The sequence below is a fragment of the Protobothrops mucrosquamatus genome, unplaced genomic scaffold (genome assembly GCF_001527695.2).
Source record: "Protobothrops mucrosquamatus isolate PMUCROS unplaced genomic scaffold, P.Mucros_1.0 scaffold1518, whole genome shotgun sequence".
NCBI lineage: Eukaryota > Metazoa > Chordata > Lepidosauria > Squamata > Viperidae > Protobothrops > Protobothrops mucrosquamatus.
The window spans coordinates 40,370-54,001 of record NW_015387690.1 but is presented as its reverse complement, the minus strand read 5'-3'; the positions used below and the strand labels follow the sequence as shown (position 1 = coordinate 54,001).

At 43.4% G+C, this 13,632-nt stretch overlaps 1 protein-coding gene across 1 annotated transcript in view; it reads left to right on the top strand.

Annotated features, from left to right (window-relative positions):
• Positions 1-13,632, top strand: part of LOC107293150 (la-related protein 4B) — a 72,132-nt gene that overhangs the window by 50,585 nt on the left and 7,915 nt on the right. The window contains exons 4-7 of the mRNA XM_015822286.1: positions 1,785-1,866; positions 2,823-2,959; positions 8,569-8,672; positions 8,991-9,101. Of these exons, the coding sequence (XP_015677772.1) occupies positions 1,785-1,866; positions 2,823-2,959; positions 8,569-8,672; positions 8,991-9,101 (434 nt within the window). The remainder of the gene's footprint in view (positions 1-1,784; positions 1,867-2,822; positions 2,960-8,568; positions 8,673-8,990; positions 9,102-13,632) is intronic.

The window sequence follows — 13,632 nt, the reverse complement described above, 5'->3', positions numbered from 1 at the left end:
CACCGCCCTCCACGCCAGCCGGCTCCGTCGCCGGACCTCCCAGCTGACGGGCGCAGGTCCGGGGGTCGCCAGCTGACAGGCGCAGGAGGTAGGCGCCATGGCGGCCTCCCAGCCGCCTGCTTCTTCGGCTGGACGCAGCGCCGAACTCCTGTGCCCGTCAGCTGGGAGGTCTGGCGACGGAGCCGGCTGGCGTGGAGGGCGATGGGGAGGCGGCGGCTCGGCGGGCGTGGTCCTGCCTGCCCGCGAATGTCGGGCCCACCCGCCCCATCTCTAAAAGAAAAAAATCTTCCGCCCAAGCATAACGCCAGCAGTTCTGTGCCACGGAGGCTTGAGACACGGAGGCACGGGACGCGGAGCGGGGCGGCGCTGTGGGAGGCGGCAGGACGGGGGGGAGGGGTTACCTGCATCCTGCCAGCCGAATTCTGGAAGCCTGCCTGAATGAAGAATTTTAGGGGGTGTTGAAAGCGAGACAGACTGAGGGCTGTATTAAGGCCATAGATGGCTGCGTAAGGAGAGTGGAAGGGAGGCGAATTTGGGGTGGAGCAGAAAACACGGGGGGAAGGCCGGGCCCCACGCGCGCCAGCTACCCTCCCAGTGCCCGCCGTTGCCCCCCGTTTGTTGCGGCGGCAGGCAGGCCCAGGCGCTCCTGGGCGGCCCTCCCACCCCTGGCCCTCTTTTACTTACATTTAGTAGTTGCTCAGCAGGGAGGGGTGGAAATTTCCAGAAAGCTCGCCTTAGCTGCAGACAACTTGCAGCAACGTTTGCCGACTGGGACTTTTGGCGGGCTCAGCAGGGCAGAAACAGCCTGGACAATTCCTATTGGCTTTTGAAAGCCAATAGAATTAGACTCTATTCAAGAGAGTCTATTCTATTGGCGTTCGAAAGCCAATAAACTATTGGCTTTCGAATGCCAATAGAATAGACTCTCTTGAATAGAGTCTATTCTATTGGCTTTCAAAAGCCAATAGAATAAGAGGGAATAGCACAGCTCATGAAAAAGGGGGGGGGGAAATGCCGGACTGCATTTCATAAGGATTCTATGAGGAAAAACTTCAGAACTTTGGCGACCCCTGTGAAATGGTCGTTCGACCCCAAAAGGGGTCGCGACCCACAGGTTGAGAACCGCTGATTTAAGATAAAAGGCAGTCTTGGGTTAATGTCATGGTTCCGATTGATGAAACCAATTAAAAGAACTTCAAGGCAAAGATTTCTTCCTTAAAGAACATTTTATTCAGGAAACAAAGTATCGGCACTTACATAGTTGAACCCAAGACTAAAGTTCCCTCCCCCCCGATACAAAGTACCAAGTTGCAATTCCCACCCCAGAAAGGCTGTCATAAATCACATTCACCAATTATTCTAAAATGTGGGCTCTCCTCCCAACTTTTCAACCCGCCAAAACTTTATCTAACATTGACCTTGATTTTTCACCCAGCTGCAAATGTTATGGCTAACAGAAAATGCTCAGGCATTCCCCCCTCCCCCGCTTCTACATCTGAGAATCCCAAACAACAGAAAAAAGCAAAAGGAAAGCAAAAGGTAAAATGGCTACAGTTTCTCAATTGACAGCACCACATTCCATAATGGGTAGACTGTCTAGGCCAGTGTTTCTCAGCCATAGCAACTTAAATCGAGTGAACCTCAAGGCCCAAAATTCTGGCAGTTGAAGTCCACACAGCTTAAAGTTGCTAAGGTTAAGAACCTCTGATCTAGCATATAAATTGCTACTTTTATGAAGAATTATATAGCATTTGTTTTTGTCTATTTCTTGTTTTTCATTCTAGGAAGTAAAGAAGACTTTAAGCCAGAAGGTCAAGGAGATTTACGAGAAGTGCTTAAAAACACACTGGAGTTCTGCTTATCAAGGTAAGCATTTAATGGATATGATCTAGTTGCGCCTCCTGTTATTGCTATTAAGAGGATAGATTAAATGTTAATTAGGGTGGAATAAGTGATATAATTAATTATGAATGCCATAAGCAATATGGCCTCTGGACTGCAAAGAAATTCATGATTGGGCAGGGATATATATATATTTGTGTGTGTGTGTGTTAATTTTATAGCATGAAAATCTGAGGGGTGGGTGGGAAGGAATAATACAATAGCCAAGATTTTATTTTCCTTAAATGTTTAATTTTCTTTTCTTGATTTCCTCAACTGAAACACAAAAGAAGGCAATTTTACAAGCTGCCTGCCATTTGCTAGGTGTTCCATGGGTTCTCTATTACAGTAAAGTTTGTTATTTCAGAGGTTTAGAAAAACTAATTGTTGAAAACAGATGCAAGTCAATTGTATGCTGTCCTCTGCACTAAAAAGGAATGTTTCAATACTGGTACCTTCTTTTGTTTATCATTAAATGTAAGGTGCCAAACACTTGGAATTCTTGTATTGTATATAGCAGTAATTTTCCAATACTCCTCATGTAACCTAGTTACTGGTTTACTCATTTAATATAAAGTTGTAGCTTTAAACAGAATTAGCTGAAGCAAATGTAACCCACCCGCCACCTTCATGGCTGGCCATCAGTTTGGTATATTACTCAATTTAATGCTTTTTAAAAGCATCTCAAAAATGGGCTGCTTTTGGCTTTCTGTGTCAAATTGTGCAAGAAAAGCAGGACTTTACAATCTAAGTGATGAGAAAACCAAGGTTGGTTATAATTGTTTAATCTTACTAGAAACAAAGGCATTTTAAAGTAAAACCATGATCGTATCTTAATATTTAGGAATAATCTTGAAAGCCAGTGCAACACTATGAAGGTCAATGTACTAATTGCACGGATAATCAATTTTGTAGTAATTTTTTTCTTTTTTCTTCAACAGAGAGAATCTTGCCAGTGACATGTACCTTATATCTCAGATGGACAGTGATCAGTATGTGCCAATAATGACGGTAGCTAATCTTGATCATGTCAGGAAGCTGAGCACAGATAGGGATTTGATTGTTGAAGTGCTGCGATGTAAGTAATGGCAAATCAGGTAATATACTCTCTCTGTGTGTGTATATATAAATATACATACATACAAATATATATATGATTTATTTGCTGCCCATCTCTCCTCAAGGTGACTCTGCGCTGCTTACATTAAAAGCAATAAAACCATAAAAATAAATATTTCTGATACAAATAAAAATACAAATTACAATTAAAAGATGGGGGGAGGGAGCAAGATGTGCGGGGGGGGGAAGGTGGGATCTTCTCTTAAACTATCAACCACTTGCAACGCGATACTCCCCTGTTGGGGCCCCAGGCCAACTGGCAGAGCCAGGTCTTCAGGCCCTTACAGAAGGTCAGAAGGGTGGAAGCAGATCTCACCGTTCAGGGGGTACAGTGTTCAAAGGGCAGGAGCCACAGCAGAAAAGGCTCTTCTCCTGGATTCTGCCAGCCAAAATTCCTTGACTGCAGCATGCCCCTTCTGCCAGCACGGTTGGGGCAGGCACGTCACATTGGGGTGAGACAGTTCCTCAGGTAACCTGGACCCATCCCATGCAGGTCTTTAAAGGTGATAACCAACACCTTGAATTGCACTCGGAAGCAAACCAGCAGCCAGTGCAGCATGTGGAGCAGTGGTGCAACATGGGCCACTCTAGGGGCCCCAAGAACTACCCACACCACCACACTCTGCACCAATTGTAGCTTCCAAATGCTCTTCAAGGGTAGCCCCATGTAGAGTGCATTGCAGTAGTCCAAGGGTTTGCGTGACTGAGCGCAGGAATTTTTGCACCATTATTTAGAATTAAAGAGGGCTTAGATGAGATGGGTGAAGTTGAACCTCATTTTTTTCCGTTAAAAAGCAATGTATGTTAAAATGGTAACACCATTTTTTTTGGGGGACACCTTAACAAATAGCAGAATTAAGTCTCTCTATACAGGTAGTCCTCGACTCACAACCACAATTGAGACTGGAAAATTTGTTGTTAAGTGTTTTTTTCATTAAGCGAGGCATCATGTGACCGCACCCAAATTTACTACATTTTTGTCACAGTCGTTAAGCAAATCACCACCGTTAAGTGAAACATCATGTGATCATGATTTGTGACCATCCTTGCTGGCTTCCCATTGACTTTGCTTGTCAGAAGCTGGCTGGGAAGGTCGCAAATGGCAATCACGTGACCCCAGGATGCTGCAACTGTCATAAATGCGAACCGGTTGCCAAGTGCCCAGATTGTGATCACATGAATGTGGGGAAGTGATCACATGACTGTGAGAACCAGTCAGAAGTCACTTTTTTCAATACCATTGTAACTTCAACTGGTTGCTAAACAAATGGTTGTAAGTCAAGGACTACCTGTATATATTCACTAGACTGAGTCAGGCTTACGTAATGTATATATGCCTGCTGGCTCCTTCTTGTGAACTATGTAGCTTGCAAACAGCTATCCTGAATAATGGCAGTTTTCGTGAATACAATGTGCATTGAGTGCCTTTCTTTGGGCCTATATGCACTCTCAAGAAAATGTGTGTTGGAGTTAGAAGGCCTTTTAAGGAGTTGGCAACAGGATAAACTGACTTCTTTGCACTCTGCCAGCACCTCCTACCATCAAATACATATTTTTGTGAGACTGCATGATTATGGCACAAGCCTAGGAAAAGGCACAGCTTCTTTAAGGAGGTCTCCTCGGCCCCATCCAAGCCCGTTTTCCAAATCAGAACAGCTGGGCATCACTGTTTAAAGTAGGAGCCCTGGTGGTGCAGTGGTTAAAGTGCAGTATTGCAAGCAAACTCTGCCCACAGCCTGGAGTTTGATCCTGACGGGGCTCATGGTTGACTCAGACTTCCATCCTTCCGAGGTTGGTAAAATGAGGACCCAGATTGTTGGGGGCAATATGCAAATACATTGTAAACTTCCCAGAGTGCTGTAAAATGCTATGGGGTGGTATATAAGCCTAAATGCTATTGCTGTTGCTAAATGCTAAAGTTTAAACATGGAGATAGAGCAGTTAAGATAATTTCTACCTTAGGCATTGGTTATGTTTGATGGTATAGTGGCAGGGATGAGCCTATAGCATGAAAAGTCAAAGATATCTTCTTCCCTCCAGAAGCCCTCTGGATGGTACACACCCTTACCCTGCATTGGTGTAGTTGTTAGGTGGTGGCAGAAGTAACTACAGTCTTCCAGAGAGATGTCTTTATCCCATATCCTCTCACTTAACCCAAGTGTGTCACAGAGCCTGGGAGCTCCCAACCTATAGTCAACAGATAAAACATTCAGCAGCAAAAGAAATAAAAATACCATGCTGCTCAATTCACAACACTATCTTAAAGGAATCTTCTATAAAATGTTACAAAGGAAAATGTAAGTTTGAGGCAGATCTCAGGAGATAAGACGTTTATGAATAACATAAGAGACACTGCTGCACAGAGATCTCAGAATGCATTAAACATAGAATATCTGAACTTCCATACTATAAAATATATATCGGAACCAATAAAGATCTGACTTGTACACAGGAAATAAAGAATAACCTTAGCTCACTGCTGAATAGACATTTATCTTTGTCTACCCAAGTAACGGTCCTTTTGGATCAAGTGGTTTTTTTCCTGGTTCAGTTTTACCTGTGTTTGCTTTTTCGTTTTCTGGAAATTCCAAATTTTAATTTGGATCCGATGAAGGGTAGTCTCAGACTTTTCTTTCTCTTTACAGGTAATCCCCGAGTTACGAGCGTTCACTTAACGCTCGTTCAAAGTTACGTGATGAAGTTACGAATATTGTAGCACCACGGCATTTGTTTGCCCTTATGAGCGACTTCAGTGGCACTGCAACATTCACCCTATTCCCCCCCCCTCCTCACAACTGCTTTCCCCTCCCTTCCTTCCATGCCGGACTCACTTACCTTACAAAAATCCTCTCTGCTGCAGTTTCTTTCCCTTTGAAGGAGAGGAGAGTCGGCTTGGAAATTTTTTTTGCACCAAGAATGGAAGTTTCTGGAGTCCGTGATCTTGTGCAAGTGTTTGAAGTCGCACCAAATCACGGACATCAGAAACTTTCATTCTCTATGCGAAAAGTGCCTGTCTCCTGCTCCTGCCCCCAACTCCTTTCTGCCTGACAGCAAGCCTGAAGCCTTCAACTGAGGGAGAAGGCCAGGCCCCTTGCACCCGCGTCCAGCCCGCCGGAGCTCGCTGTGCAGGGGGAGAAAGTGACCCCGTTGTCCCCGGAGCCTTCCTCCAAGTGGCCCGGAATGGAGGGCGGGGGAGGCTTCTGCATGCCTCCGGAGGCTGGATCCAGTCCTCGGAGGACTGCTCCAAGTTGGATCAAGGCCTTGGAAGTTCCATTCTTGGTGGCAGCAGCTTGGAGCAGTCCTCCCGAGGGCTGGATCCAACCTTCGGAGGTATGCAGAAGTCCCCCCCAACCTCCGTTCCTGGTGCAAACAGCTAGGAAAACCCCTCTGAGGCTTGGATCAGGCCCTTGGAAGCTTCCGCGTTCCCCCCCCATGGCCCGATCTGGTCTCTGGAGGCCTTTTCCAGGGCGCTGCGGCCAGAATCTGAGGCCGGGGGAGGCTTTCGTGCCCCCCCGTGGCCCGATCAGGGTTCCAGAGGCCTTTTCAAGGCCGCTGCAGCCCAGATCTGAGGCTGGGGAAAGCTTCCGCAGCCCCCCATGGCCCGATCGGGCCTGGAAAAGGCCTCCAGAGCCCAGATCGGGTCACGGGGGGTCGCGGAAGCGTTCCCTGGCCTTAGATCTGGGCCGCAGTGGCCTGGGAAAGGCCTCCGGAGCCCAGATTGGGCTGCGTGGGATGTCCCCAGCCTCAAATCCAGGCAGCAGCAGGAACCGCGGCAGAGGACATGGATCTTTTCCAGGTGAGTGAGTCTGGCGCGGCAGGCAGGGTGGGGGAAGCATGCGGTATCTTTGTGGGTCGGGGAGGCCTTGGGGGCCTGTTCCAGCACTAGGCCCTCCATGGCCTTCCTCACCCCGAGATACCTCATGTTCGCTTTACGAGCCGCGTGTGTTTAACGAGCACTGGAGTGATCTCGTACCTCGAACGAGATTCACTCTACGAGTTTTTGATTTACGAGTGGAATGGGCAGGCTCCATTACACTCGTAACTCAAGTACTACCTGTATTCCGGCACACTTTCTTCCTTTTACAGATAGTCCTCGAGGTACGACCATAATGGAGTCTGCCCATTGTAGTAGCATGTCACAGCAGTCGTTAGGTGAAACGTGTCACCTAACGACCCCCCCCATCCCTGCTCTCCCCAATGAAACGTAAAACAAATGTGCAGGTTGTTAAGTGGATTGTGGGGTGGCTCCTGGGTGGGGGAGATGATAGGAGGTCTAGTACAGGCCCAGGCCCACTTGCCCTAGCCCTCCCAAGGCCTCACCCACCCTCAAGACGCCCCATGCTCCACTTCCCACACCTTGAATACCAACAGGCCTTTTCCCACTCCCACCGGGTCCTCCCAGGCCTTAAGCCTGATTCCCACCCCACCAGGCCAAACACCCTTCAACTCACTTACCTTTTGAAGAGCTCTGAGGCCTTCCAGAGTGCTGGAATGACTTCCTTGTTTACATAGCTGCATGGCACGGTTCCGAAAGTGGCTGCCGTTTTGTCCCGCCCACAAAACGGCCACATTTGGGTCATTGCCACATGACTCGGGGAAACACTGCTTCATTTTGCTGCCTTAACAAGCTCTGCACAGTGCTGCAGAAGCTTTCTGCAGCATTCAGAAGCTTCTGCAGCACTGTGGAGACCTTTCTCAGACAGCAAAATGAAGCAGCTTGTCTAGCATCAACCATTTTGTCCCCACCCACAAATGGGCAGGACAAAATGGCAGCCGCATTTGGGTTGTTGCTGCATGGCCCAGGGACAAAGTACGTTGTTCTGCCGTAACAAGGTCTGCACAGTGCTGCAGAGGCTTTCTGCAGCATTGAGAAGCTTCTGCAGCACTGTGCAGACCTCTCTAAGGCAGCAAAATGAAGCAATTTCTCTGGTGGCCATTTTCTCCCACTCACAAACAGGTGGGACAAAATGGTGGCCATATTTGAATCGCCACTGTGCAGCCCAGGGACACATGGCCTACCCTGCTTCTACAACATGAGGTTGGAAGAGCTTCAAAAGGTAAACGTGGGGCATGATGGGCATGTGGGGAGGAGGTCCAAGCGCTGTGGGGGGGTGACATGGAGAGAGGCGGGGGGCGCTGCAGTGACCCTGTGATGGATCGTAAGGGCAAATGACAGCAGGTCCGCCACAGCCATTGTAACTTGGGTTCACATGGGGTCATATGTAGCTTGGAGGGGGGGTCTGTCCGTAATTTTGAAGGTTCATTAAATGACCTGTCATACCTTGAGGATTACCTGTATAAGAGATCAGACTGTAGTTTACAGGAGAACAAACACCCTTCTGGAAAAGGAAAGGGCAATCTGCTATGAACTCCTCAATCATATTTCAGTTAGAGCAAATATAGATCATGGCTCTGAACTTGTCTGGGAAGGGTTAAAACAGGGGGAATCATATTTTTAATAAACAACTGATCTAATGCTCCTATCAGTTAATAGAGTGTTAAAAGTAGTAAATACAATACAGAACTCTACTTGTTGATACTAAAGCAACAAGATTGTTCTTTTTTCAGCATTGCCTTTAGTCCAAGTTGATGAGAAAGGTGAAAAAGTCAGGCCAAACCAAAATCGCTGCATTGTAATTTTACGTGAGGTACCCGAATCTACTCCAATTGATGTAAGTATATTATTTCAACAGCAAAGCTTGTAGATTTTTTAAATTTACAAGAATACTAAAATACTAATAACAGAGAGGATACCTAGAGCATTTTACTATTTAGTATTTCGTAGTCTGTCTTGAAATTAAGCAGCACTATGTTAGTTCCTAGATACTCTTTACAGACAGTTCTAATATGGCTTCAGTTGGGGGTGAATCAATCTTTGGCTATAGTTCTCAATGAACCCTTCTTCTCTCCAACCCTTGCTGTCTATCATTCCATCCATCCATCCATCCATCCATCCATCCATCCATCATCTATCTATTTATTTATTTTAGGAGGTTGAAGCACTCTTCAAAGGTGAGAACCTGCCCAAGTTCATCAACTGTGAGTTTGCCTATAATGACAACTGGTTTATTACATTCGAGTCTGAAGCAGATGCGCAACAGGTAAGCTTTCTTTTTTGTGTGCGGGTTTGTGTGCACTTGTGCATATGTTATATCGAATTACCTATTTCAGAGATTGTTTCCAGTTACTCTTGGCTGTCAGGGGAAAAACTTGTTTAAATGAAACGAGACAACACACAACAAAAATCTCACTTTAGGATCCAGAGGTTTATTTAAATTGAACACACAGATTCAGTACTTACATTTCAACAGCTTACTGCAATAAGGGCCAAATGCACAAGCAGTCATTAAGTGTGACGGCTTAGTGGCCAAATGGCAACGCCCTTATCTTTTGAGGCATACTTTATACCTTAGTACTATGCCCACCTCTGACGTTCTGGAACCACCCATTAGCCATCCCATTTCATTTTTCTTAGTAAATCCCATCAACATGTGACTTTCTGGAACAGTTCCTTCACTAGTTCCCTTTTCTCGGAACTGACCACTGGGCTAGTTCCCTGTTCTTGCTTTGTTACCCAGTTTCCTGTTTTTCCCTTTCCCTGTTCCAACCACTACTTTCCTCACTACCATTTCTACACATGGCATTGCAGAAGTTGTACCTGTTAGCAAGGGTCAGTTCCTCTTTTCTCATACATTCTTGTCCTATGTTCCGTTTTTGTGAAGAAATGTGTGCCGACCACAAACTGTCACCATTTCCTACTGAAGGTCAACAGCAAGCGAAAGCCAAGTGCTTGTTAGCAAGTTCAAATCTAAACTATAATTGATTAGACCACTCATTAAATATTTATCGATATATTTTTCCTTTCACAGTTCCTACTTCTTGTCCGTAAGGACACTTCTGTTTACTATCCAGAGAATAGGGATATGAACAAAAGGTTGCAAGCATCACCATGTAGTTTAAGACTAGATGGGGCTATCTATTTAATGTTTCAAACTGAACTCTTGTTGATTTAAGACCAACAAGGGAAGTTTTACTTCAGTGCTGTCGTAGCAATATAAGTTTTATCCTAAGAAGGTAAGTATGTATCTGGGCTATCCAAACTTTTCATTGTAGCATACGTTGGATCCCCGATAGGCTAATGCTTAAGCATTGCATAAGCGAGGCAACAGAGGGATGCTCTGAGGGGGGCCATTCAGATGACGTTACGGAATATGTTTGGTCCCGTCAGAAGAGAAATATTTGAGGGGGACAAAGTAACATTGTGCTCCATAGCCCGACTGCTCATTGTCATTAAAGGCGTTGTTGCAGGTTTATGACAAAGGGAGGACACACACTTCCTTATCAGTATAATGATGAGGTAAAGGAGCACAATAATACAAAATAAAATAAGAAGTAACATTAAAATTCTTCCTCCAAAGCCTGAAAACATTCTGGAAAGTATATTCCAGAAACCTCCTGTACCAAAAGACCCAAAGGGTGTCACCGAGTCCTTCCTATTCTCAGTGACAGCCCTTCGTATCCTGGAAATATTGTTGAACAGGCTTTGATTGCCATCTGGGATAAAGATGCAACAAGATTTGCCTATTAATTTGCAGGCTCCACCTTCTTTAGCTAGCAGGTAATCAAGGGTGACCCGATTTTGTAAAACCGTTGTCCTTATGGCTGTTAATTCTGCACCAATCACTTCTAACCTGTCGGCAGTGGTGTTAGCCAAACGCTCCAAAAAAACAGAACTGTTTACACTGTTCCCACAACATATTAATACCTACTTGAGGGAACAGAGTTCCAAAAAAACCAGTACCAACCATTGTGCAGTATTTCTCGCTTATACAACCGGACTGGAGTTAGCAAGTTCAAATTTAAACTATAATTGATTAGACCACTCATTATCAATAGTTATTGATATATTTTTTCTTTCACATGGATGAAACATTATGATGAGAATACAATCAAAGAAGACCACAGCTACTAAGTGACCACAAGGGATCATTCTGCCACATTTGGAAGGAAACACTGACTCTGTTATGTAAATAAGAGTTCCATAATTAAATATGCTAATTATTTTCCAGTTTGGTAGTCAGCAAATAATTAAAGGTAGTCAGAACAAATTATTAAATAAACAAATTATTAAATAAACAATAAACAAATAGCCATCAGCAGTGTTGCTATATAATTGGAATTGCTCCAGTTTGGAAGGTATTTGGAAGAATACCACATAGTTTATTTTTCCCTATTTTATTAGTGTGAACTTGGTAGATTCTGGAAGCCTGATGAAAATGATCCAGAAGCTGTCTGTTCTTGATCTGCTATAAGATTTTAGTGGTACTACTTGGATTCAAATCCCACTGAAATTACTTATATAACTTGTTCCTGTTGACTTTGGTAAATCTAAAAGGCCTATTTTATGATTGTCAAGTTTGCCTGGATTTCTCTCAAGACAGCTTTCAGCCCCGTAACTGCAAACATTTTCCATTCTTTCTGTAGCTGATTCTTTTCCACAATATAGTTATTGCCAGATCAAAGTAAAGATACCAAAATTGATATGTTTCCAAACATGGAAGCTATATTATTTGTAAGCCTGAATTACATGTGACCCTCTTAAGTAGAAAAGTATGAATGCGACTTCCAGTCGTCACACAGCCGCCATGGACGGTTGGGAGACTTGCTCTCTCTCCCCCGTTCAGTTTCGCATTGCTGGGGGGCCCTGAAAAGGGCCGAAAGTCACCCCGAAGAGGTGACCAGCAAGGAGGGGCTTTCGCTGGATCCCGGGAGAGCAGCAACTCTTCCGTCAGACCAGGCGATTCCTCCAAACCGGCGAACGAAAGGACCGGCCATAGAAATATGGCTCGTCCCTAGGCTGCAAACAGCCGAAGTCACACTACCATCTGGCAACTTCAAAGCAGCGTGGACAGGACTGGGTGAGGTTTGCCTCTCTTACATCCTAACTACTTAAATTACCTGCATAAGCTGCTAAAGTACTTTCCCCCCTGTGGTGAGGGAAGGGGGATTCTAGACCTCCCTCCAGAAACAGCGGCTATCAACCACTTGGGAGTTTTAAAACGTTGGAAAAATACTGAGATCTTAATTGGAATCCTATTTCCTAAAATTGGTGGATTATAAGACTTGCAACTTTCTGCTCTCTCTATATATATTTCTTCCTTGATTTTTATTCTAATTACTATTGAAGATTTGGGGGGTTTTCCCCCTTAAAATAGAGTGGGGAAAAAAAAACCCTAAAAAGATCCAACTAACTCTAAGACGTAACCTGCTATTCTCTAAGAGACTTGTTGACAGCTTTGAAAAATAGATAAGATACAAAATAACCTTGAAACACCATATGCAAAATTCAGCTCAGCTCCCCATTTGGTGGACTTTCTGACTGTCAGTTTCTTTCTCTTGAGTTTAATATATTACAATGGAAGGAGAACAGAAAAGGATTTCTTCTACAGAGGAAGTACAGGAACAAATTCTTTGTATGTTAAAAGCGATGATCCAAACTCTACGTATGCAAGCTCTGGATATACAAACTCAAACTATGACTTCAATCAAAGAATTATCTATACAGAATTCTATAGAGAAAGTGAAACAACCAAATGTTATGACAGAAGACTTAGATACTCAACAAATACAGACAATAGAAAACACAAAAAAGAAATTGATAATAGAAAACAAGGAAAGGGCGTTTCTTATAAACCAGAAGGAATTTGAAGATAAACAAGAAAAACAGATGAAAGAGAAGATAAATACTTTGGGACAACTGCATCGAACTGGAAAAATAAAGAGACTACTGGCTAAATCAACTAGTCCTTTTAAGAAAACATCAACTGGACATTCTTATCAACATCAAACAATAGCCACAACAATACAAGGAGGGTTTTTTTGATGATTTAAAGGCAAAAATACGAAAAATGACCTGGCAGAGGAAAAAAGCTAGAATAAGATTGAAAAAGATTGGGGTTCTGATCTATATATGAGATCTAAAATAGAATATATCTAAATAGATAGAATATGTATTCTGAACACAAGACATTGTAACGATTTGAGATAAAGAAAATTTTGGTCATATAAAATCTAGAAATATGTTGAAATAAGAATATTATATTGTCATTAGATTGGTAAGATAGATGGTAGAAGTTATATATAAGGTGTGTATTTTAAATATTAGAATGTATGAGCAATTGGGATAAAGGAATTGTGTTTAATTAAAAATTTGGAAAAATTAAATATTAAATGTAATCTGAATGTCTACAAATAATTAAGATTTGAATTTAAGATATTGTTATGAGTTGAGACAAAGGTTAAGTAAAACTTAAAAGTATAAGTACTAATAATTAAATTTGTATATGGGTTTGTGGTATAAATGTTGGTGGTTTATTTTTATTTATTTTTTTCTCTTTCTGGAAAGGAAGAAAGGAAGGAAGTGAAAGGAAGAAAAGAAAAAAAATTATTAGCTCCAAATGTGAGATAGGAGACTTAGAAATTGGGATCATTTAAAACCTGGAAATTATAAAGATTAAATGTTAAACTTAAACATCAATGGCAAATTAAAGTTAAGAAAAACTTACTAGGTTATTGTCTAAAAGGTGGAATGTCAAATTAATTAAGATATGTATAGACTGAAGATTATTGATG